This window comes from Hyaena hyaena, unplaced genomic scaffold (genome assembly GCF_003009895.1).
Source record: "Hyaena hyaena isolate Hyena2069 unplaced genomic scaffold, ASM300989v1 scaffold_780, whole genome shotgun sequence".
NCBI lineage: Eukaryota > Metazoa > Chordata > Mammalia > Carnivora > Hyaenidae > Hyaena > Hyaena hyaena.
In genome coordinates this window covers 490364-515678 of record NW_024081410.1, presented here as the reverse complement: position 1 = coordinate 515678, position 25315 = coordinate 490364, and the positions used below count along the sequence as shown (strand labels likewise).

Genomic DNA, 25315 nt, shown 5'->3' with positions numbered 1-25315 from the left:
ATGTGGAAGCCAAGGCTCAGAGCGAAGTCACAGGGTGGCTTCAGGTGAGATGGGCCGGGGGCAGGGGTGTGTGGGGGTAAAGCCACGAGACCCCCACACCCCCGCGGAGCTGAGACCTGCTCCCCTCTGTAAGGGTTAGGGACAGGTCAGTGCTGCCCACTGCTGGCCTCCTGACAGACGCTTCCTTCCCTGCGGGGGTCTGGTCCCTCTGGGCCCCGGCAGAGGGGTCCTGGCGGCAAGGATGCCACGGCAACACCAGAGGGCAGAAGCCCAGTCAGCCTCTCTCACCTGGCCGGCGCAGAGGGCAGGCCAAGGGCACAAAGTGGGACCATGCGAGGACCCCTCCCCCCAGATGCCCCATCCCAAGGCCCCAGACCTTGTGACAAAAATGGCAGTCCCAACTGTTGGCACAGGAGACCGGAAGGTGGTGCTGGTGGGCCCCGGGAGTGAAGCTGGCCTAAACGGTTAGGCAGGCAAGGACGGAAACACCCAGAGACGGTGAGGAGAATCAGAGGAAGGACAGACGGAGGGACAGCCAGAGAAGAGAGTTGGGAAGGACAAGGGGGTCCAGAGCCAGCGAACATTTCCTGAGCCTGCAGGACACGGCTGCCATCAGGCCAGCACCTTCTTCACACTAGTTTTGTCACCTGAGCCTCTGCACCTTCCCGCCCCACAAAAGATAAGGATGGCTCCAGAGACCCAGGGGAGAAACTGAGGTCAGAGGTGGGGGGTGATGGGCCCAGGCCAGGGCACAAGGTTAAGGGTGAGAGAGGGACAGAGGAGAACAAGGGAAAGGGGGTCCAAGCAAATACAACAAAGCTGTCTAGGTGGATAGGTCAGTGGTGGACCCAAAACTTCAAGGCCCCCAGGGCCTGGCCTAGGCAAAGGGTGGCGGAAATCCTCCCTCAACCACGGGCCAGTGGCTCCTCTTGCTGGACACCAGCCAGTGGGACTCATCTCTGTCTTTCTAAGCATCATGTAGAATGAAAAGAACACTACTCTACAAGCCCTGAGTCCACATCTCATCCCTAATGTGACCACATCTTGCTGTGTGACCTTAAGCAAACCATCTGCCTTCTCTGGGCCTTTTCTTTAAGACAGAAGCACAAGTTCAAATCCTACTTCTAACGAGATGTGTCATCTTGGGCAAATCCCTTAACCTCTCTCTGACCATCAATTTCCTCTTGTGTAAAATGGGTCTATTAATGGTTCCTATATCTGACAAGATTAAATGAAAGTAGGTAAGTTAAGCGCTTAGTCCGTAAAAGACTCTCAATATTAGCTGGTATTAAGGTTACCATACCTTTTATTGGATTATCCGTGGGCCTCAATCTGAGGCAACTCTGCCCCTCTAAGGAGTTCGGTATATACACAGGAGCATTTCTGGTTGTTAGATGACTGGGGAGCACTAGCATTTAATCCCAGGGGCCATAGTTGATAAATTCCCACAGTGTGTGCAGCAGTCTCACAAAATAACACAACCTGCCTCTCTCAAAATGCCAACAGCACCTGCATTAAGAAACACTGGCCGCTGGGGTTCCTAGGGGCTCAGTTAGGGAAGTATCCACCTTCGGCTCAGGTCAGGATCTCACAGTTCGTGAGTTTGAGCCCCACATCGGGCTGACTGCAGTCAGCACGGAGCCTGCTTCAGATCCTCTGTCTCTGTCTCTCTCTCTGTCCCTCCCCTGCTCACACTCCCCTCTCTCAAAAATAAACATTAAAAAAAGTTTTTAGGGGCACCTGGGTGGCTCAGTCGGTTAAGCGTCCGACTTCGGCTCAGGTCATGATCTCACAGTTCGTGGGTTCGAGCCCCACATTGGGCTCTGTACTGACAGCTCAGGCCTGGAGCCTGCTTCAGATTCTGTATCTCCCTCTCTCTCTGACCCTCCCCTGCTCACGCTGTCTCTATCTCTCTCTCAAAAATAAATATTAGAAAATATTTTTTTAAGTTTAAAAAAAAAGAAACACTGGCTGCTAATCTCAAGGATTAGACCTCCCAGTGTCCTGGATCTCCAATGATCCCCATGTCCAGCAGGAGGCAGTGCAGGCTGGTGGGTCTCTGAATTACACAGACCTGTTTTCAATCCGCTTCTGCCACCAGGCTATGGAAACCTGGAGACATCACATCATCTCTTTGGGCCTCAGTTTCCTCATCTGTGAAAAGCGGACGCTGATTTGCGCCTTGTATGGCTGCCTGCGGCTTAAACAGGGTAATGATTACAGAGCATCAATAGCAGGGTACTTGGGAAATGCGTTCGCTGCTACCACAAAGCGTGCGGACAGGTGGCCGGGGCGGGGCGGACACATGAGTTATCAGAACCACTTTTCCACACCAGCTGGCTTTCCCGTAGCTCACTGGTCCCTACAGGACCCGGGAGAAACAGGTCTTTGGGATCCCAGGCTCCTGCTGGTTAGAGCATGAGGCGGGTCTGGTTTGGGAGGGACTATCTGGCAGTGCCCTCCCTCCAGGGCAGAGGCCAGAGGTGGCCGGAAGGAATAGCCCTGGGCTCCTGAGACATGAGGGAAGAGCCAGGAAGAGCCCTGAGCAAAGAGGACAGCTGAGCTGTGAACAAGGGCCCATTAATGACTGTCACAGCTTGCTTGTGTGGGGGGTGACGGAGGGAGGGCGGAAACCTGGTATTTACCAGGCGCTGGACTATGCACCATACCGGGGTAAAGTGCTTTTCACGTAATGCATTTCATCCACCCAACAGCCCTGCAAAGTAGGTAGTTCTGCCCCCACGTCACAGCCCCAGAGCCTGAAGCTCAGGCACACTGCACGAAAGGTGCAGAGTCATGCAGCTCGGACACAGGGACAAAGTCACAGTTCTTTCTCTCTCCCTGTCTTTTCCCTCTATTTCCCACCATCTCTCTCTCTCTCTTCCACCCTCTCGCTCTCTAATTCCATTCGATGGTCCCCTATTGCTTCAAAATTAAAGATAAAACTACAAGCACCCAGCCTCTGGCCCTGCCACCCTGTTGATCGTCATTTCACAACATCTGCAGCCTCCCTACCCCAGGGCCCAGTGACTCCGCTTTTCTTTGATCCTTTCTAATCCTGTAAACCCCAGGGCCTTTGCACATACTGTTCCCTGTGCCTGGAATGATCTTCCCCTCCCACCTAATCAACATCACCTTTCCTTCAGATCACAGTGAGTTTCACTTCTGCAGAGAAGCCCCCTCTGACCTTTATGACTTCATGGCATTTGTCACTGCTGCAATTTCATGCTTGTCTGAGATGATCTGATAAAGAGCTTCCTTGCCCCCATGCTCTCCTCACAGGTATTTGTCAAGTACCTACTACGTGCCAGACACTGTCCGAGGTGCTGCAGGGACAGTGGCAAACAAGCCAGACAAGGTGTCCACACTCATGGGACTCATATTCTAATGGCAGGAAACTGACAAAGAAGGCACCGCATATGCAAAGGCACAGAGGTGGGAGTGCTGAGTAGGCTGGGCAGTCTGCTCACCTGAAGCAGAGAGCACAGGCTGGGGGAAGGCCAGAGATGAGGCTGGAGAAACACGCAAGGCCCAGGCAAGGAAGCAGGCATGGAATGCCCCAGAATTCCCGTGGAGGAGTCTGACTTGCTCCCAGCGCGGTGGGAGCGATGGGAGGGTCTGGAGCGGGACGGTGACTGGGCTAGCCACGTGTTTCAGAAAGATGGCTGAGGCTGCAGCGAGGAGGAAAGCTTGGAGGGCAAGGCTGGAGGCAGGGAGGCCAAAAAGGAGGCTCCGACTTAATCTAGGCAAAGGTGGCTGACAGAGGCCGGCAAGGGCCGGGGTGGGGGGACGGGGAAGGGAAGCTGAAAGAACTTGGTCAACTACAAGTAATCCCCCGGGAAGGGGTCCTGGAAGACAGAAAGGTCCTCGCTGTAAGAGCTGGTGAAGCCCAAGTACAGTGTGTGGTTTAGTGACCCATAATGTACCCGTGTTGGCTGCCAGCCCTAACAGAGGCACCATGGTCAAGTACATGTTCCTATCAGGGGAAGCTGGGTGAAGGGTATACAAGAACTCTTATCATCTCTGCAACTTATCCATGGATCTAAAATTATTTCAAGGGGCGCCAGGGTGGCTCAGGCGGTTGAGCATCTGACTTCAGCTCAGGTCATGGCCTCACGGCTCATGAGTTCTAGCCCCGCGTCGGACTCTATGCTGACAGCTCGGAGCCTGGAGCCTGCTTTGGATTCTGTGTCTCCCTCTGTCTCTGCTCCTCTCCTGCTCACACTCTGTCTCTCTCTCAAAAATAAACAAACACTAAAAAATAGTAATTAACTAAAGAGAGGTTAAGCACAAAGCCTCAAGAGTGGATCAGCTAACTTGGAGAGAAGGCAGAGGCAGAGGAACGGAAATAACCGTGGCCCTACAACCAGCTAGGCACTGCGCCAGGGACTCACGTTCATTCATTCTTTTGACAAATACATGCCTCCCAGGTGCCAGTTTGCTCCGGGAGGACACGGCAGGGGACAAGACAGACCAAAATCCTTCTGTGTTAGTGGAAGGAGACATGGTAAAGTAGGGAGTGTGCTAGATTGTGGTAAGTGCTAAGGAGAAAAATCAAGTGGCGGGGGAGGCAGGGGAGGGGAGACAGAAAACAGGAAGGGCAGGCATTTTTCATTAGGGTGGCAGCTAAGTAAAGACTCAAAGGAGACACTTTGCAGGTGGTTTCTCATTTATTTTTCTCGACTGTGGGTGGTATTTACTTGCCCTGTTTTACAGATGAGAAAGTGAGCCCCAGAGAGGTGAAAGCAATGGACTTACGGTCACCTAGAAAAGAAGGGAGGCTCCGGGGGAGACCTACAACTGGACGGGCCCCCTGTTCCTCCCTGGGGAAGGTGGTTAGGAGCCCCCGGCCCTGGCAGACCTCACTAGCTGATGGAAGCCACCGCGGCTCACTCCCCTGCTGAAGCCAGATTTCCAAACCCTCCCAGCGTCCTCTCCATGTGCCTCCTTTTTTTTTTTTTTTTTTTTTTTAAATATTTTTATTTATTTCTAGGAGAGAGAGAGAGAGAGAGAGAGAGAGAGAGAGAGAGACAGCGTGAGCAGGGGAGGGTCAGAGAGAGAGGGAGTCACAGACTGAAACAGGCTCCAGGCTCTGAGCTGGCAGTCAGCACAGAGCCCGACGCGGGGCTCGAACCCACGAACCGCGAGATCATGACCTAAGCGAAAGTCGGACGCTTAGCCGACTAAGCCACCCAGGCGCCCCTCCATGTGCCTCCTTAACTTGATCAGGTTCGAGAGGTTAAGGGGGAGAACCGGCCGCATGCCCCCGAGGGCCCTGGGTGGGCAGAGGAAGGGGGAGAGGGGCCAGTGTTGGTTGACAGGAGGGACCCCCCACCTGCTGGGCCCAGCACGGCTCTGTCCTGCACGACCTCAAGGGCTGCCGGAGGTGCGGTTTACTGACTTTGTGGCGTCTGACTGCCCCCTTCAACAGCCACCCTGGGGCCCCTCCATCCGCGGCCACGGCGCTCTTCATAGCTGAGACACAAATCTGGAGGAGACCAAGAGGGGGTCTCCCTACCCCCCAACCCTTCCCGCTTCTTTCCACATGAAGAGAAACATTTCAGGGTTGAAGCTGTGACTCACATTTCCCCAGAGACAGCCAGGCCTGGGCTGAGTCAGGCTGGAGGAGCCCGAGGGTCACTCATCTGCCTGCCTGCACTGGCTGAGTGGCTCAGGGCCCCAGGAAGGCGCCTGGAGGCGCACATGGAGGCGGAGGTGGCAGAGACAAATAGCTCATGGATCTCCCAACCCACCCTGGAGCGTGTCACTGGGTGTCACCCGGCATTGCTCAAATGGACCCTGATGCAGAAGAAAACTCCTCTGGACTTTCCTGAAAGAGCTTTATTGGCTGACTCACCACCACCTGGGGAATGCGCAAACCACCAAAGAAGGGAAAAATGGTCCCTGTTAAGGAATCTCTTCAGCGGATGGATCAGAGACCGCCAGCACAAATGCTCACTTACATTTCCTTCTGGGTTTTGTTCTTTAAAGAGCACAATGCACCACCGCTGGGGGTTGGAACTGACTGCAAAGGGTAATTTTATGTATTAAATTCTACTTCTTCGTTAGCAGGCATTAAACACTTAGAGACGCGTCCCCAGTGACAGTATGAACAACAGACTGGCTGCAGCAAGGTTTGCCCTCCTCCCGAGCCCCTCCCTGTTTCGGCCTCACCAGGCTGTGCCCTCCTCTGCTCACCCTTTGCTGGGCGTCTGCTGAGGACAGGTGTGCCAGGATGGCGGGGTCTCTGCCCTCAAGGACTTCCCCTCTGGGAGAGACAAGGAAGAGTCGAAATGGAAGGTGTCTCTTACTCTGCTGGTGGGAATACAAACTGCTGCAGCCCCTCTGGAAAACAGTGTGGAGGCTCCTCAGAAAATTAACACTAGAACTCCCCTATGACCCAGCAATAGCACTGCTAGGAACTGACCCAAGGGATATGGGAGTGCTGATGCATAGGGACACATGTACCCCAATGTTCACAGCAGCACTCTCAACAGTAGCCAACACGTGGAAAGAGCCTAAGTGTCCATCAACTGACGAATGGATCAAGAAGATGTGGTCTGGGGCGCCTGGGTGGCTCAGTCCGTTAAACATCCGACTTCAGCTCAGGTCATGATCACAAGGTTCGTGGGTTCGAGCCCCGCGTCGGGCTCTGTGCTGACAGCTAGCTCCGAGCCTGGAGCCTGCTTCAGATTCTGTATCTCCCTCTCTCTCTGACCCTCCCCTGCTCACACTGTTTCTCTCTCTCAGAAATAAACATTAAAAAATTAAAAAAAAATAAAAAGATGTGGTTTGGGGCTCCTGGGTGGATCAGTCGGTTAAGCGTCCGACTTCAGCTCAGGTCATGATCACAAGGTTCGTGGGTTCGAGCCCCGCGTCGGGCTCTGTGCTGACAGCTAGCTCCGAGCCTGGAGCCTGCTTCAGATTCTGTATCTCCCTCTCTCTCTGACCCTCCCCTGCTCACACTGTTTCTCTCTCTCAGAAATAAACATTAAAAAATTAAAAAAAAATAAAAAGATGTGGTTTATCTATACAATGGAATACTACTTGGCAACGAGAAAGAATGAAATCTGGCCATGGGTAGCAACATGGATGGAAGCATAACACGTAGAGGGTGTTATGCTGAGCGAAATAAGCCAGGCAGAGAAAGACAGATACCATGTTTTCACTCATAAGTGGAACAGGAGGAACTTAATAGAAGACCATATGGGAGGGGAAAGGGAAAAAAATAGTTAAGGAGAGGGAGGGAGGCAAACTATAAGAGACTCTTAAACACTGAGAACAAACTGAGGGCTGATGGGGGGTGGGGGAGAGGGGAAAGTGGGTGATGGGCATGGAGGAGGGCACTTGTTGGGATGAGCACCGGGTGCTGATAATAAACTATACCGACAATAAACTATATTCAAAAAGTAATAATAAATAAAAATTACTGCAAGAAGAAAAAAAATGAAAGGGTGTGAGTGCTGGAAGGGGGCTGCAAATGTGCTTCCGCTGCCTGCCTCCCCTCAGGGTACCAACTGCTTCCCTCCAGGGAGACCCCCAGATGGGCCCCAGAGCACCTTTCTTCTCGTCCTCCTTTGTCTGCCTCCTCTCGTCCCTCCCAGTGGCCACGCTAAGCCATAGCACACCCGGCCTCCACCCTGATACTGGATACTCCATGGGACCCTACGGGCAATTCTGGCTCGGGGTCAGCCAGCATACAGGCTGTGCCACTTCTAAGCAGCCTGGCCTTGAGGAGTCCCCTTGCCTCACCAAGCCTCAGCTGCCTCATCTGTTAAATGGGGACACAAGAGGGCCCATCTCTTAAGAGTCCATTCTAATGAAAGGAGTCAAGGCACATGCCGCCCACCCCAGGGCCCTCGAAGTTAATGCTCTTCTGTCCTGCTCCGTGGGGCAGACAGGGGAGAGAGAGAGTTATAAAGGGGTCCCGGCACTGCCCTCCTCATGTCAGCCAAAGGCTCAAGGAGATCCTGGCTTCTCCATGAAGCCACTGGTGGCTCTTACACTCCCCTACCTCATTTCCAAACCGGCTGCCCGTTTCACACTAGTGCCATGACTTCCAGATCCTTCCCTAATGTGGGAAAGGAACTTTCTTAGACTTGTCCTGAACCTGCCCCGCCCTGACCCAGCAGGACCAGGGGCTGTTTCTCCTGCCCCTTTTCAGCCTTCAGCCTTCTCCCACCCAGTGTTCTGAGCCAACAGCAGCTACTTCCCAGGCTCGGTTGCCACACAGCACACTATCCCCGGAGCAGAAATACCCATGCGGGGGCGGGGGAGGAGGCTAAGGAGGGGCCACAAAGCAGGGGCCGGGGGCAGGGTGGCAAGAGGAAGAGAGGGCATTTCTGGAGTGCCTACTGTGTGTGAGGGTGAGAAGGGCCCAGTCCCTGGGGAGATTCAGGAACCCAGGAGACTGTGGGGGTTGGGTCTCCAGGACAGCAGCGGACCCAGTCCCCAGAGAGAGATCAGGCCCAGGTCCAAGGTCCAGGCCACAGGGTGAGGTGAGTGGGCTCCAGAGCCTGCTGAGAAAAAAGGAAACTGAATCCCAAAGAGATTCCAGATCCTAAGAAAAATGGGGGCTCAGATACAGAGGGGATGAGTTTCGTGACAGGGAAGTTTGAGTATTTTGGATCCCGGGAAGGGCAGGGCTTAGACCAGGCTGGGAGGCGGGGAGGGGCCTGCAGAGCTAGAAAGTCATTTAGTTGAGCATCTCAGTGGTCTTATTTGCCAGACAAGGTTAGCTAGGGGAAGTAAAACAGAAATCTTGAAAGGGCAGCCAGCAGTTTCCACTTGCAGAGGTTTGGATAAGGGGGATCTCCTGGCCTCTGGGGAGGAACGAGGCAGGCGCAGGCGCTGGCTGCGGGGCTCCCTTCACTCCAGGGCAAAGCATCTCCTCCAAGCCTTACACCCCGCCCCACCCAGTGAGGGGCTGTCTGTACACACAGTGGCTCCAGCCCGTGCCCAGCTGGGGACTCCTTCAAAAGCTGGGCGGGGGGCGGGGGGGGGAGGGCCTCAGTGCAGAGGTCACAGGGAAAGAATCTGGAGGTCAGAGCACCACCCCTCCCCCCCAACAGATGCTTCAAAGACAGAATCTGTGCGCACAAAGCATCCCCCTCCCTAGAAGCCGCCAGAGTCTTGGGGGGAGGGGGCACAGCCACTAGAAGGCCTGGAGGAACTTTGCAGAAGTAGCTGCCAGGGATCTGGGCCCTGAGTCAGAGTTTTGCGGGAAGGGTCTGGGTCAGGAGGAGTTTTGATGCTGAGCTGCGTGACCCTGACCCACAGCAGCTCACACACCTTTGCAGGCTCTGTTCTCACCTGTCAGAGCGGTGGGCTGGGTCCCCGGCCCCATCCCAACCAATCACCAAGCCCTGTCACCTCTAACCCTCAATGTCTCTGTCTGCCTCTCTCTTACCAGTACCACCCGCCTGGGCTGAACCACCTCCCACCCCCACGTGTGACCCTCTCAACCCCAGCCAACAGCCAGGTGGGTTTAATAAAAGGCAAGCCAGATCCCATTGCCTCCCTGCTGGCACCCCTTCCAGGCCCCACTGAACCCTCCACACTGCTGCTTATAAACATTTGCCTCTTCTTTTGCCAGCTCAAATGGGGTCTTTTGGTGTAAAAGCCTAAAATTTATTCATTTGAAAACACACACACAGAGCTTTCCACTGCTCTTGGGATGAGGCCTAGGTCTTTTACCTGGTTTACACTGCCTGTGGGGCCCAGCCCCTGACTACCTCTCAGCTTACCTTGGGTCACACTTGCCCTTGATTTCTACTCCAGCTACACTGGTCATGCTATATAGGCCACCCACCTCAGGGCCTTTGCACATGCTATTCCCTTAGCCTAGAATCTTTCTCTCCATCTTCTAACCTGGTTAACTTTTTTTTTATGTTTACTTATTTTTGAGAGAGAAACAGAACACAAGCAGGGGAGGGGCAGAGAGAAAAGGAGACACAGAATCTGAAGCAGGCTCCAGGCTCTGAGCTGTCAGCATCAAGCCTGATGCGGGAATCAAACTTGTGAACCACAAGATCATGACCTGAACTACAGTCAGACGCTTAATGGACTGAGCCCCCCATGTGTCCCATAACCTGGTTAACTTAACCCATCCTTCCGATCTCTTCTCATGTTTCTTCCTCACAGATGTCAACCCTCACACTGGTGTCCTCTGAGCCTCTGGCTGGGATGGGCCCCTCTGATATAAGCTCACACAGCATCCTGCTCATAATTAGAAATCTGTGAGATTGCCTGAGACCACATCTGTGTGCTCACCGTTCTCTACCCTATGCCTGCATGCACCTAGTGGGTGCTCAGTAAACGGTAGCTATTGTCACCATCATCTTCCCGTATTTAGCTAGTGGGTAGAGCTACATTCCGTGCCTCCAAGGATCTGCATGCGAGAGTCTGCAAAAGAGGCAGCGTGGGGCTTACTGGGAAGAATATCAGCCTCGGCAGCTGAGGGATCTCGCTTATAATCCCAGCTCTCTGACTACAAACTGTTTGGCTTCGGACCAGTCACCTAACTTCTCTGAACCTCAGTTTCCTAATCCTGTTGTGTTTTTTTTAAAGTCCTATTTTTAAGTAATCTGTCCACCCAACATCAGGCTCAAACCCACAACCCCCAGATCAAGTGTTGCGTGCTCCACCAACTGAGCCAGCCAGGCGCTCCTGATCCTGTTAATCTGAGGATTAAATTAAAACGTTGGACCCTTTGGTTATAAATGTCTTCATCATGGGGCGTCCAGGGGGCTGAGCGTCCCGTTGGTTGAGCGTCCAACTTCGGCTCAGGTCATGATTTCATGGTTCGTGAGATTGAGTCCCGCGTCCGGCTCACTGCTGTCAGTGCAGAGCCCACTTTGGATCCTCTGTCTCCCTCTCTCTCTCTCTGCCCCACCCCACCCCCCTCAAGAATAAATAATAAAAAAGATGTCTTCGTTATGACTGGCAGAAATCTTTCCCTGCCTCCTTTCGCATCAATTGTTCCAATGGCTGAAAGACAAAGTAAAATGCCCAGGAGAGCAGGGAACCCAGAGCAGACATGTAAGAAGTCAGGATTTCCCAAGCGTGATCTATGGCCCACCAGCACCAGTCTGGGAGTCTGTCAGAAACGCAGGTTCCCTTACTTCACACTTACTGAATCAGAAGGTCTGGGACAAGGGCAATGAAATTTGCATTTGCAACCAGAATCTCTGATGATTCTTCACGTACACTCGAGTTTGAGAAGCATGGCTACTAATGCGATCGTATTGCTGTTACCACGAACTGGAAGTCCTGGGGGCCCTGTCTAAGCCCGGAGGTTATCTGCCATAGGGTCAGAGCAATCTGTCACCAGAAAGGCACTCGGTCTATCAGAAACTGGTATGCTTCCTAACGGCTTGAGCACAAGCTTGGGCTTAGAAAAATATAGTAAAAATTCTGGTCTGTCTACCCACTTACTTAGCTGAGGGACCTTAGACATGTGGCCCAAGCTCTCTGAGCTGCCTTCCTCGGGTTTAATAAAATGGTGATAAACAATCTCTACCTGCCACGGTTGTTGGGATAATCTGAGGAAGTGCCTTATGCAAAGTACATTTCAGGTGCTCAGTAGGAGGAAGGGGGGAGGGTGAAAAACAAAACAGGAAGTACTTCAGTACTCCCAAGCCTCCTGGGCTGTCAGATGCACTCTGGCAGTGGAATCTGTGTCCTTTGCAGACACCATGATTCCTGGCCACCTAGAAAAGGCAGAGACCCTCTCTGAAAGATTGGTCAGCCACCCAGTTCCCTTGCAGAAGGGGCAGTCAGCCAGGTTTCCAAGGAACAGAAGCAGGGGCTGTATGGGAAATGGCTAGATAGCTGCCTGGGGCCCATGCTGAGGGACCTGGGACCAGAAGGGTCACATCTCCCAAGGCCGAGCCTTGCAGGGCAGTGGGGCCAAGCATGCCATGGTGGGTGAGAACACAGACTCTGAAGACAGGCTGATTGGGTTTAAATTCTCGCTCTGCCACTACTGGCTCCATCTGGATGGCAAACTCCTACTCATCCTTCAAGACCCTACTCAAGTATCACCTCCCGGGGCCAACTTAGTCATCCACTTCTCCGGGCCCTCCAAGGCTCCTGCCCACAGACTCAGATCCTATTCAGGAATTTACCTGTTGACTTGTCTATCTTTCCCACAGGCCTGGGAGTACCTTGAGGGCACCCTCGTACCTGGCACAGGAAATGTACTCGGCAAATGTTGATTCAGTTTGAATTCCAACTTTCTCAGCCTTTTGAGCTCCCTTCCTTTCCCCACTAAATGCCTCCACTGCGACTCCCTGTTCCTCTCCCTGATACAGGCTCTTTTCTTTTTTAGGGTTTCAACTTCCAGATCCCTTTCTCCTAAGGGTCTGAGTCTGCTCATCCCAGAGCTGACGCTTAAGGAAGGCTGTACAGAAAGACCTAACATGAATTCTCCACCTGTGCTGACGGCCAAGGACTCCCACGGAATGTGAAGAGTGCATGATCATAAGGGCTGTGGGACAAAGTCGGGTATAGATGAAGCACAATAGCACAGTGGTTAAGAATGGGCTCTGTGACCAGCCTGTCTGGGGTGCAAATCTTGCTCTGCCACTTCCTGACTCAGAGAGATACACAGCCTTCGTGTCTTCTGTCTGTGCCTTTGTCTCGCCCCCTACAAAACAGGGATAATAATAAATACCACATGGGGTTGCTCTGAGGATCCAGTGAACTTGTCACATAAAACATTTAGCACTGTGCCTGGTACACAGCAAGTAATTCAATAAACACCATTATCATCACGTAATAGCTAAGCTATTAAACACTGCCAGCAGGAAAAGACTAAAGATTACTGAAGAACACCCTAATGTAGGCAGAAGTTAATATGATATCGTTCCCCCCCCCCGAGGAATCATCAGGTTCAACAGCCCCAGAAAGTCTTCCCTGAGGCAGCGTGCCCAGCGCCATGCTGATCGTGTTCTAATGGCGTCAGAGTCACATTGCCTGGTCTCACCCATGGACGGGGGCTCGCTATGAATAGCTCTGTCTGCATGTCCTCCCAAGTGCAAGGTTGTGGGGAATGTCTGCCAAATAAACAACCTCGCGATGTAACCCTAGTCCTTGACCAAGGCCCCAAGCACAGCACTTCCAGGGAGGCCCGTTTCACTGGAAAGGCAACTCCCCGTTGTCCATAATGTGCATCCCGAGACTCCCCCAAATCCCTCCCAATCCCACCGTGGGGGGGGTGGCGCGCTAGGAATGCAGACAGAAGGCAGGGGCTGCCAGCACTCCATCTAGGAATAAACACATACCAGGCACTTCCTGTATGGCAGGCACGGATCCTACACCGTGCAAGAATTACACTGTTTTTAAACAACCCTATGCGTTTGGTACTATTATTATTCCCACTTCCTTTAGGCAGAGACAAAGGCTAAGAATTAAGGACTTTGCTTGAGGCTCCTGGGGTAAATGGCAGAGCTGGATTCAAACCTATGCGGGTGGCCGCAGAGCACAAGCTCTTGATCTGTGTTGATGCAGGGGACGTGACAAGGTGGGAAATTGCATCCAAGGTGACTTATGCGGGGTGGGAAGTGACGGGGGCTGTAGGCATGCATGACAGGTGGGTGGTGGCGTGGTCAAGAAAACATCTCAGGACAGTTGTGGAAAGAGGAATAGGCCTAATGGGTTTGGGACATATGTCAATATTGCTCTGAGTGACACCCACCTCTTTGAGTTGCACGCTGAATATGCACCACATGTGCTCCAATCGTGTCGTCTCTCATTTCACGTCTGCCATCACCCAGGGAGGAAGTTGTGACCCCCACTTCACAGACAGGAAGCCTAAGGCTCAGAGAGGAAAACTTACCTGCTAAAAGGCCCTTTACAACAATTAAGTGGTAGATCCTGGGTTCAGGTTCAAATCAATCCCATGGCCCCTGCTCTTAACTCTTAGGCCATACCGTACAAACAGGAATCAGTGAGTGTGTGGTAGGGACGTGATGCAGAAGGTGGAGGCAGACACAACAGCTCCAGCCTACCGAAGCTGCACGCACATGTACGTGTGTGTGTGTGTGTGTGTGTGTGTGTTGGGATGGTGTTGGTAATTAAGAACCTTCTTAAAGGGTCTCCCAACTATATGGGGAAGTAAGTCAAATAAGCAAGCGGCAGCAGGGTGGGCTAATGCTGGGAATTTCCTCCCCTCCCCTGCCTAAGTGCATTCAGCAGAACTAGAAATCAGCACAAGGGCAGCCTAGCACGCACCTGTTCTTCCCAGCGCATCATGAGGCTTAGAACGACAGAGCCGCAACAGTAATAATGTTAATAATGGCTTCCCCTTAATGAGGACCTACTATGTGCACCACGCCAGGAGCCTTACATGAATCATTTCAACCAATCTGCATGACACCACCGTGAGAAAGGGGGCACTGTCACCCCATTCCACGGGGCAGAAAACCGAGGCTCAGAGAAAGTCACTGGCCCAAGGTCACTCAGCTGGGACCAGAAACCACGTCTGTCTTGTCCAAAGCCCACATCTTAAGCAAAAAGAGCACTGGATTAGGAGTCCAGGGGATGAAGATCTAAGTCCTGCTTCTCACTCCCTGTGTGGCATCAGGCAAGTCTCCTTCCCTTTCTGAGCCTTTGTCTCCCCAGGAGAGGTTGGTCCAGATGAGGTGTGAGTCCTTCTGTGACTCTGTGAACTGCCCGCCCTCTCGCTGTCTCCCCGCCCACCATCTGGGAAGCCCAGCAGGACGCGGAGGAGGCCATGCCGAGAAAGATGCAGTAGTGCCTTCTCCTGGCCGCCTTGTGACCCGAACGAGCCAGGAGACCCAGAACCACAAAGCCACAAGATTCCCTGGAGCCAGGCCATGGGAGCGGGAGCCCAGGGGCAGAGGAACCACGCACCACCACCAGGGCAGCCACCACTTCCTCTGCCCTCACTTCTCAGCAGGGTGTGCGGAAGTTGGGGGGAAGGCTCTGGCTCTGTGCCCTTCCGGCTCATTTCATCATTTCACCCGTGGCCTGGGGTGGTGGGAATGTGGTCACTTCGGGAGAATCCCGAGCTCTCGCTCTGGAGGGCCAAGTTCAGGTGGAGGTTTCTAAGATGAAAACTTCTGTTGGATTCCAAAGGCGCCCACCAGGTGCTGCGGCCAGAAGGTCTTGTGGCATCTGAGATGCCCTGTCTCCCTCTCTCCCATCCTTTGAAATAGTTGCTAAAATCTCAGATCCTAGAGTAAGAGAAGTCTCCCCTTCAGGACAGGTCAGAGTAGTAAGGTTCTGCTCCCCTTTAACCTGCCACCCGCCTCCCTGCCTCACTCCTGCCCCCTGCAGTTCATTCTCTACACAGCAGTCAGAACCTTGCACAAGCCAGCCACGCGCGCGCGCACACACACACACACACACACACATACACACACACACACACACCCCTCCCCATCCCTCCTCCCCCCCGCCCCCAGCTTGGAGCCCAGCAGTGGCTTCCCATCACTCTTAGAATGAAATGCCAATTCCTCCAGCGCCTGTCCCCACGCCCAACAAGGCCCTACATGACCCGGCCCCTCCATACCCACCTTTTCCTACCCCTCTTCCCCTGCTCCCTCTGCCAGCCACGTCAGCCTTCTTACAGCCCATAACATCCAAACCCCACGTCCCTGTCTCAGGTCCTTTGCACTTGCTGTCCCTCTGCTCAGAGCTCTCCTCTCCCACAGCTTTGCCCAGCTGCCCTCACCTCATCCTTCAGGACTCAGCTTGAGGTCACTTCCTTCTGTGCTCACCCATTTGAGTAGCTCCCTCCCCACCTCAAAGCTAACTCTCCACCACATCACTCTGTTTTCTTTCCTTTCTCCGAAGTGATCTTTGTGGTTGCTTGGCTTGCTTGTGTAGTCTAGGCTCCCTCACCGAGAATACATCTCTTCAAGGGCAGGGATTTTACTGCCCCATCGTATTTGGTCCCTACAATGAGGTGGGACCTCGTGTCATCCTTACAGCTGTGCTGGTGAGGAGGCTGGAGTTCAGAGACGTGGACTGACTTGCCTAAGGTCACACAGCCAGGAAGGGGCAGGATTCAGACCCAGGCCACCCGGATACCAAGGCCATTTCTGCAAAGCCTTCAGGGGCAAGACTTTCAGGGACCCACTTTGGGGGGCTCTCACCCCCAAAGTCGCAGGGAGGACTTATTCCTAGCAAGGATGCCAAGAATCAAGGGCCTGTCTACTTCCTCAGTGGTCCTTCCTCGGAGATACGGGGCAGCTGGGACTCACCAATGAGGCAGGTACAAACCTGGAGGTGAAGAAGCATGCAGGGAGTGCCTCCAAGTAAAGGGAGCCCACCAGAAACTGGGGAGCTGGGGAAGCCTTCACTCCAAGCCATGTTGTACAGAAGGGGAAACCTAGGACCAGGGCAGGGGAGGCATTTACCTGAGGTCACACGGCCTAGCAGAGCCTCATGGCCTGGGGTCTCCAGAGCCAGGAACCCCTCCTTGTCCTGAGAGATGACAGGAGAAACCCAAGTCCAGGTTCTAGGACAAGAGCCTGCGCAGGCCCTGGGGCAGGGGAGGGCGGCAGAGTGGATCTGAAGGCTGAGACAAAGAAAGGACTCAAATTCCTTCCTTCTTCCCAAAGACATTCATCAAGAGTCTGCTCTAGTCTAGATCTTGGGCCTGTCTGCAGAGGTGAACACACACTGGGGAAACAGACACCTCCCTGGAGAGCCACGTGGTAGATTCTACCCAGTGAAATACACACGGGGCCACTGAGCCCGCAGGTCCACCCCCAGTACCCATCCCTGAGAAATGAGTGCGATGCCACAGCTGCCCAGACAGGAGCGTCCTCCATGGACACCTGCGTGCCTCTGCCCAGTGGCTCACCGTGCAGCCTGAAAATGAGCACATTCTGGTACGTGCGACAACGTGGGCAAACTGAGCACCCTTCCTCGTCGACTGAAGCCAAGGGAAACCAGACCCAAGGGTCCATATTATGAGTTCATACAGATAAAGTTCAAAACGGGCAAAACTAGGGTGACAGAAAGCAGATCGGCGGCCCCTCGTCACAGAAAGGGATGGTAGGGAGCACACGGGGCCTTTCTGGGGAGGAGGGAATGTTCTATGTTTTGATCTAGGCCCTGGATCTGCAGGTGTATACATTTGCGTGTGTGTGAGAGACAGAGACAGAGAGCACAAGCAGGGGAGGAGCAGAGAGAGGGGGCGGGGAGGGAGAACTTGAAGCAGGCTCCAAGTTGCCAGCACCGAGCCCGACGTGGGGCTGGAACCCACAAACTTCGAGATCAGGACCTGAGTGGAGTCAAGAGTTGGATGCTTAACCAACCGACCTACCCAGGAGCCCCTGCAGGTATATGTACATTTGTAAACACTGAGCTGCACAATATGTGTGCATCTTACTTAAGCAAATTATACCACAATTTTTAAAAATGTACAATCAGGGCGCCTGGGTGGCTCAGTCAGCTAAGCATCTGACTTCAGCTCAGGTCATGATCTCACAGTTCATGAGTTCAGGCCCCGTGTCAGGCTCTGTGCTGACAGCTCAGAGCCTGGAGCCTGTTTTGGATTCTGTGTCTCCCCCTCTCTCTGTGTCTCCCCCTCACCCCCCCTCAGAAAATAAATTTAAAAAAAAATTTTTTTTTGCCCTCAGGAAGCAAACAGACCCACAGAACAGGACTGGCATATTGTCCCCATGACCACGGTCATAAAAAGGCTGTGCAGGGACTGAGCTGGCTTCTTCTGAAACAGCATGTGATTGACACTTCCAACCACTGTACAGACGACTCCCCACTATCTCCAGATCAGAGGTGACGAGAACAAATCCTGGAGGGGTGACAGAGTGTCTGAAGTGACACAGCAAAAAGTTAGGGGGCAGTCCCCACCCCCTGCCCTCCCTTCCCCACAGCCTGAGGTTACTGGTCCCAGCACCCCGCTCCTCTCTCTGGCCAAAGGGAACACTGCATGAGCACTGAACTTCTGTGAAATAGCTGCTTAGGAAATGTGTTCTTCCTCCACCTTCCGCCTCCACCGCCCTCCCTCGCCCCCTTACTGCCGCATAGCTCTGAGGTCATTTCAGCCCCGGCCTCCTGCCCAACGAGAAGGAGCCCCAGAGGCCGGGGGCGAGGGGTGAGTGGTGGTGTGGACCAAGGGGCTTTCTCCACTCCTGGGCTCCCCTGACCCGGCTTGTGGCCCCAGAGTGCCAGGAGAGCTTGCGGTCAGAGACCCCACCCTTGGCTCCAGGTCACAAGTGACGTAACCCAGTGTCTGGACTCAGAGAATCATAAAATGTTTATTTGGAATAACAGCCACGGCCGCCATCGCCACCGCTTACTCAGTTCGTAGCCTGTGCCGAGCCACAGCCTGTCTCGTGAATCCTCACCAAGGCCCCTCAACACAGTACAGTTAGCGTCTCATTTCACACACCGACTGGAGCTGGGCGGGGTGCGGTGACTTCCGGTCCCACGGGGAAGAGGTGATAGCACTGGGATTCAAACCCAGGTCTGTCCGGCCTCGAGCCCGGGCTCTGAACCAGAGTATCACGCTTGTAATTCTGCCTGTTTATCACTGAAAATGCCCCCTGAGTAGGTCTGTTCCGGCCACACAGCATTACAGATGGAAAAACCACGGACCTGGAAGGGAGAGCATCTAGCTCGGGGCCACATCAAAGGCTGGTGGCAGGGCTTGGCCTGGCAGCTCCATGTCCACCCTTGGCCTGGCTTTCAGGGGCCGGAGCCTCGGAGCAGGCCACGTGCACTTGGAGGGGCAGCGCGTGGGAGGCAGGGAGGCCTGGTTCCAGGCAGAGGTAAATATTGACATGACAGTGTTTACACTGTAACCCTACTCCGCCTAGCGGCCACCCCACACCCACCCCACACGCATCCTGTCCAGTCCTGTCCCGCCCAGTGGGGAGGAGGCTTATGGGCCAGGGGCTGCCGCACAAGGTCCTGGGGCTAAGTGGGCAGGCAGCCCAAGACGTCTTCAGTCAGGGGGCTGCTGGAGACCTGGGCTGCGGCCCACAGGTCAATGCCAGGAGCTGGGGAGCTGGGGTCTGAGCTGGGAGTTGCAGGTCTGGGTTTCGGTCCTAGCTCTGCCACCGGTTGGCAGTGGGACCCAAGAACAGCCCATGAATGGGGAGGAAAGGGCTTCAGAAACTGTCAAGTGCTGTGCAAAGGTGAAAGATAAGTATCAGCATTCCAGCCTGGCCACCATCCAGCCCCAATCAGCGCCCATTGCCTCCGGCCGCTGTCCGACAGCAGTGGCCTGTCCCCAGGGGGGCTTTCCTAGGAGGGCAGAGTTTCTGCTGAAGTGGGTGGCAGCTTGGGACTGAAGCCAGAATCCTGAGGAATCAGGAGGCCGCAGCCTGGTTCCAGTCCCAAATTCCCTAAGTGATCTTGGAGTGTCAACATCCACAGCTCTGTAACGGAGATAAGCCTACTTCCTGGGGTTCGTGCGAAGGTCGGAGAGGTTTACATTTCAGTGCCAGGCACCCGGGAGAGCTTCATTTTGCCTCTCGATCTTCCCACCCATATTATGGGGAAGCTGGATCAGATGGTTACAACCAAGCACTTTATAAGATCTATCAGCCAGGACCCCCTCTCTGTCTCTGAGCCCTGAAGTTAGAGCCTCCCTCAGCTAATTTCCTGAATATTCACCAGAAACTTGTCCCTCTGTTGACATCTTCCCCAAGGAATCCCCCAAGATTCTGTGGGAAGGAGGGAGTCATTCCCAGGCTTGTCAGTGAGCCAAGACAGGCCTGTGGGTATTTTGGCCACCCCTGCCCTTGGGGCACCTGGGGAAAGGGCAGCACCCCCAGGCCCTAGCCCCCTGCGGACTGCGGGATTCAATCCACATTAGTTGTTCATTAAACCTGGCCCAGGCTGTAATGCTTTAAGGACAGGACGGCGTCTCCGTATTCTCATTCCCCTAAAACTTGGCTCCTTGGAGGCACTCCATTCCAGTAACTGTTGCCAGAAGCAGCACAAATGCCACCTCTTCTGGGAAGCTTTCCTTGATACATACTCACGGCCAGGGTGACTCTGGAGTTGTATCCCCAGGTGGGTAATATCATATTCTACCTTATTTAGAGCCATTTGGGAACTTCATTCTTCTCCTCTGTTAGATCAAAGTTCCCTGAGGCCAGGAGCCTCACGGGTTATCTGCAGGAAAGGAGGAGGGGAGGACAGTCAGTGTTCACAGGGAAAGGGGCTTTGTGCCACCTCTGGGGCCAGAGACCCTTCCTCTCTTCACCGCCCATTCTGGGCAGCATGATGGGGGTGTGGGTGGGGTGGAGGGGGCAGTAACTAGTGTCTAGACTACCACTATCTCTCCTAGGGCTGCTCCAGCTGCCTCCTAACTGGTTTTCCAGCTCCCCGGCTCACCCCTCCTGCCCCATAGCAGCTGTGTGACCATCTTAAAACACAGCCCTGACCACGTCACCCCCCTCACCCTGAACTCTACAGTGGCTCCCACTGTCCTTCGGATGGGACCCCAAACCTTTAGCAAGATCCTACCTGCATGCACTTGCCCCAGCCACCTCCCCAGCATCACCTTCTGGGGCCCCAGATGAATTAATTCCTGAACGTACCACATTCTGTCCCACCTTGCACTACGGCCCTCTCTGTCTGGAATGCCCCACCAGGTCCCATTCATTCTTTTTTTTTTTTTTTTTTAAACTGTTCTGTTAATTTTTAAAATGTTTTATTTATTCCTGAGAGAGAGAGAGAGAGAGAGTACAAGCAGGGGAGGGTCAGAGAGAGAGGGAGATACAGAATCTGAAACAGGCTCCAGGCTCTGAGCTGGCTGTCAGCACAGAGCCCGACGCGGGGCTCGAACCTACGAACCGTGAGATCATGACCTGAGCCGAAGTTGGACACTTAACCGACTGAGCCACCTAGGCGCCCCGGCCCCATTCATTCTTTAGGCCACAACGTTAAGGCCACATCCTCGAGGAGCCTTGTCTGATCCCCAGGTGAGGCTCCCCTATCTGCTCTCCAGCACCCTGTGTGTCTCCTTGGCAACAGTGATTGCGCTTCTCATTTCCTGCTCCTTATCTGCCTGCCTGTCTGCCAGACTGTGGCAGGAGACCTATCAGTCTCTTTCACCCTGACTGCAGCCCAACACCTGGTGTCGTGCCAGGCGGACTTGTTTGGTGAATGAACAAATGACCATGCGAGGGGTGCTTACCTTGTGAACTAAAAAAGGAAAAAAAAAAAAAAAAAAAAAGGAGCAGAAACACAGAAAGTCGTAAACATTTGCTGATGGTTCCTCCCTGGCTGTAGACATCAAAGTGTGGACTTTAGCCCAGAGGGTTCTGTCTTGGCTAACGCCTGAACGTTTCTGTCGAAATCACTCTGTAGCCCTCTCACTCCCCAAATCTTGTCCTCACCCCACCCCCCCGAAGGGGTTTGTTCTCTCCAAGTCTGTCTAGGAAACCATCCATTTATTCTTTAACAAAAATGAACAACATGCCTGTTTACCAAAAATCTTAGCAATGTCAGGAAACCTGAGTAATCCGGTTATGAGCATGGATGCTGGCTGCACTGGGAAGGGCACCACTGGGCTCCGGGAGGCCAGCAGAGACGGGTTCAGGGGGGCACATAGCATCTTCAAATAGTAACACTTTCCCTTAAGTTCTTAAGCATTCCTACATTTGTATCCTACATTGTATCCTCATGATAATCCTGCTAAGAAAGCAAATCTGCCCCACTTGGTAGGAAAGGAGGTGCAGAGAGGGGAAATAGTTGATCCAAGGTCATGTAGCAAGCTGGCGGTACACCCAGTGTTCAAACCTAGGCACTGGACCCTGTCCTCAACTCAGCCACTTACAGTAAATATGATTCCCAACCCTCAGCTGTGGCTTTAAGCTCAGCCCCTAGACTGGAATGTGAAGGAACATTCTCAAGGAGCCACAACGGCAAACTGGGGTCTCTTTTTCCCCCAACCTGTCTGTCTGGTAACCCTCTAACATTTAGGAAGTTTGTTTGGCCCTATCTTGCTGTGTAACTCTAGGCAATCTCCTTCACCTCTCTGTGCCTGCTGCTGGGTAGTATGAGACAACTGAAGACAGGGGATATAAAAAGCCTCCTCAGAACCCTCATGCAAAGCCTGCACTGAGGGGTCCACTTGTGGCCTTTAAGAACTGCCCTGGGTGGGGAGCTGGGGACCATCGGGGAGATTCAGCCAGGACAAGAGGAAATAGCCCACCCACTCCCCAAAGGAGAGTTCCACTTGGGACCTGGGGGCCAGGGGAAACTTGGCTACAGTGGAGCACAGGGGATGTGGGGTTTATTTAAAACTCATGGAGCAGGAGATCCAAGGAATAAACTCTTTAGCTGCCCGGAATCACCCCCACCTCAGGAATGAGCACAGGGACTGGTGTTTGGGGGAAACCAAATGACAGGGGCCAAAGAAGTCTGACGTCAGCCTCCACACACACACACACACACACACACACACACACACACACACACACACACACGGCGGGTCTACAATCCACTCCTCAGCCTAAGCCTTCGGCCATCTAGCCCCAGCAATGTCCCTTGAGCACTTTCTCTCCTCCGTCCTGGCTCTCTCATGCTTAGGTTCCAGGCAAGCCCCCTTCTGGCCTTTCCAAGAGCATTTCCTGTGCTCTCATGCCCTGGTCCTCTGTTCACAGAGTTTTCTCTACCTGGATGTTCTTTCCAATTCAGATGCAACTTGGTCAGTGAAGCTTTCTCTCATCTCTCCAGCCAGGAGGGGGCCCTCCCTGGCATGAAACCTCTGCCTCTCCCAAAGATATGCCATCTAGCATGAGGATCCTTGCCGACATTTATACACCAGCAGAAGCTCCCTTCAACAGTTTTGTGACAGTTATTCTTCCTTAGCTCAGGGCATATAGTAAGTGTTCAATAAACCTTCACTGAACAATGAACAAAGGAATGATTCTCTAAGTCTCACTGTGCCCTCCTTCTCCCCACAACATGACACACTGTACTCCTTCTTTCAGACTGGCAAACAGATGTCACACAGAACTTCCCAATTTGAGTTTAAGATTGTACAAGAAAGGGTCACTGGGTTACCTCACCAAATCCCCACATCACCCCTGCAAGCAAGACCTTTCATTTCTTCTCACAGATGAGGAAACTAATAGTCAAAGCTGAGGGCTCGACTTGATCCAAGTCCCTGTGGGGAAGTGGAAGAGCCAGGCTTTGACCCTGTATCTGTTTGATGCTAAGACCAGGGAGGTTCGTCAGATTGAAAGGCTCGGAAAAGTGTCTCCATGGGTGAGGGGCCCTCTCTTTCTTTGGTGGTTTCAAAGGAGGAACAAGTTCTCTTTTTCTTTTTTTTTTTTTTAATGTTGTATTTATTTCTAGGAGAGAGAGAGAGAGAGAGACAGCATGAGCAGGGGAGGGTCGGAGAGAGAGAGAGACCCAGACTCTGAAATAGGCTCCAGGCTCTGAGCTGGCAGTCAGCACAGAGTCCAACGCGGGGCTCAAACCCACGAACCGCGAGATCATGACCTAAGCAAAAGTCGGACGCTTAACCGACTAAGCCACCCGGGCGCCCCGCAAGTTCTCTTTCTGAGTAACGCAGGTCAGGGTGGGTCTGGAGGCAGAGTAAATGATATGACCGCAGTGTCTCACTCCCTTTTGTTGCTCATATGCCAAGACTTTAAATCAAGGGCCAGGCCGTAGGGCGTGAGCTCCCGGCCACTGGCACCATCCAAGGAGAGCGTTCCAGGGGAGAGATTCCTGACCAAGGGGGTAGGCTGGATCCAAGATGGTCTCTAAGACATCATTTCATTACTCCTGACTCTGACCAGACGAGCGATGGCAGAGGGGGAGGCAGATACTGATGGGGAGAGGAGAGAGAGGGGAGGGGACAGGGATGTTGTAAGGGGACCCCAGCTCTGAGCAGAGCAGGGATTAGTCCTGGGAAATCACTGGGGGACTCTTCCTGTCTACAGGGGTCCCATCTTGCCCCCCACCTGGGCCTCTTCAGGCTTGGCAGCAGCATCATGGAGAAACAGAGGTGGCAGCCACCATCGGGGGCATATGCCCTCCTCAGGCCTTAAGTGGTGACTTGTACTCACTTCACAGGGCACAGAACAGCACAGGGAGAGAGAATCAGAAGGGCTTGCCCAGGGGAAAGAAAGCAAAGAGAAGTAGGTGGCCTCCGCCCTCAAGATGCAGAAGTGATCTAGGGAGAGCACCTCTCTAGGGAGGTGACTGAAAGGTCCAAGCTTTCCCTCCAGAGAAAACACCTCTCCCTAAAACAGCTCCAACAAGCCCAGCCTCAACCAAATGAATTTCTCTCTGGGGCTTCAGAATCCCCCATGAAATCTCCCTGCCAAGTCCCCTCTCCTTGGCGTCGCTGGCTAACGGCTTCAGCACCCCCCTCCTCTGAGGACTGGGAGATGCTAGGGAGACCAGTCACTGAATGCAGGCTCCTCAAGCGTCCCCTGGTCTCTGACAGCCGCCGATCTTGCTGCCTCCATTCTCCACTCGCTTAGGCCACAGTGAGATAGACAGTCCCCGCGTGCCCTCGACCGAACCCTCCGAGCGCGCTGGGCTGGGCCACCCACGGTGCCCCAAGCCGAGCCTCAGCACCAGACCGAGCTCAGCGTCCCGGAGCACTCGGGTCCAACTGCATCCACCGGCTTCCTGACCGCCCCCGACCCCCGGAGCGGACCCAGTCCCAATGCCCACGGTCTCCACGCCCAGCCAGAACTTCCGGACCCCCCAGACCACAGCCGCACCAACTGTCCGCGAACCGAATCGGCCACCCACCCCCCGCCCCGAGCCCTCGAAACCCGACTGGGGCCACGGCCCAGAAGCAAGCTCGGCGCGGCCGCCCCCGACGGAACCGAGGCGGCGCCGCCCGGCCCGCGCGCCCCCCGACTCCTCGCCTCCGGAGCTAGAGCCGCAGCCCGCGCCCAGCCCCCCCGCGAGCCCGGCCGAGTCCCACCGCGGCGCCGCCGCCAGGGCCGTCCAGGCGGGGCCGGGCGCGGCACTCACCATAGCTCGCGCGCCCCGCTCCTGCACCGCGCAGCGGCCCGGGCCCGGGCCCGGTTCTCGGCTCCCGGCGGCGCTCCTCGCACGGCGCAGCTGGCTCGCCCCGGCCGCGCGCTCCGCTCCCCGCGGGCGAGCGCGGCTCCGGCGCCTAGACTCGGGGAGGCGGGCCCGCCGAGCGGCCAATGGCAGGGCGCGGGGGCCGGGCCGCGCAGCCAATCACGCCCCGAGTCTGCCCTCGGCCCCGCCCCCTGCCACCTCCTTAACCCCAGGCGCGCCGGGCTGGGAGCGCGGCTGCGTGGGGACCCCGTGGCCGGCGCGGGCGGGGCCTCGGCCTGCGGGGTGCGGGGTGCGGGGT

The 25315-nt window shown here is 54.4% G+C and overlaps 1 protein-coding gene across 1 annotated transcript in view; it reads right to left on the bottom strand.

The window, feature by feature from the left end:
• The window catches only part of ECE1 (endothelin converting enzyme 1), a 115750-nt gene extending 90676 nt beyond the window's left edge, over positions 1-25074 (bottom strand). The window contains exon 1 of the mRNA XM_039218753.1: positions 24964-25074. Coding sequence (XP_039074684.1) covers positions 24964-24966 — 3 coding nt within the window. The 5' untranslated portion in view covers positions 24967-25074. The remainder of the gene's footprint in view (positions 1-24963) is intronic.
• Between the last annotated feature and the right edge of the window lie 241 nt (positions 25075-25315).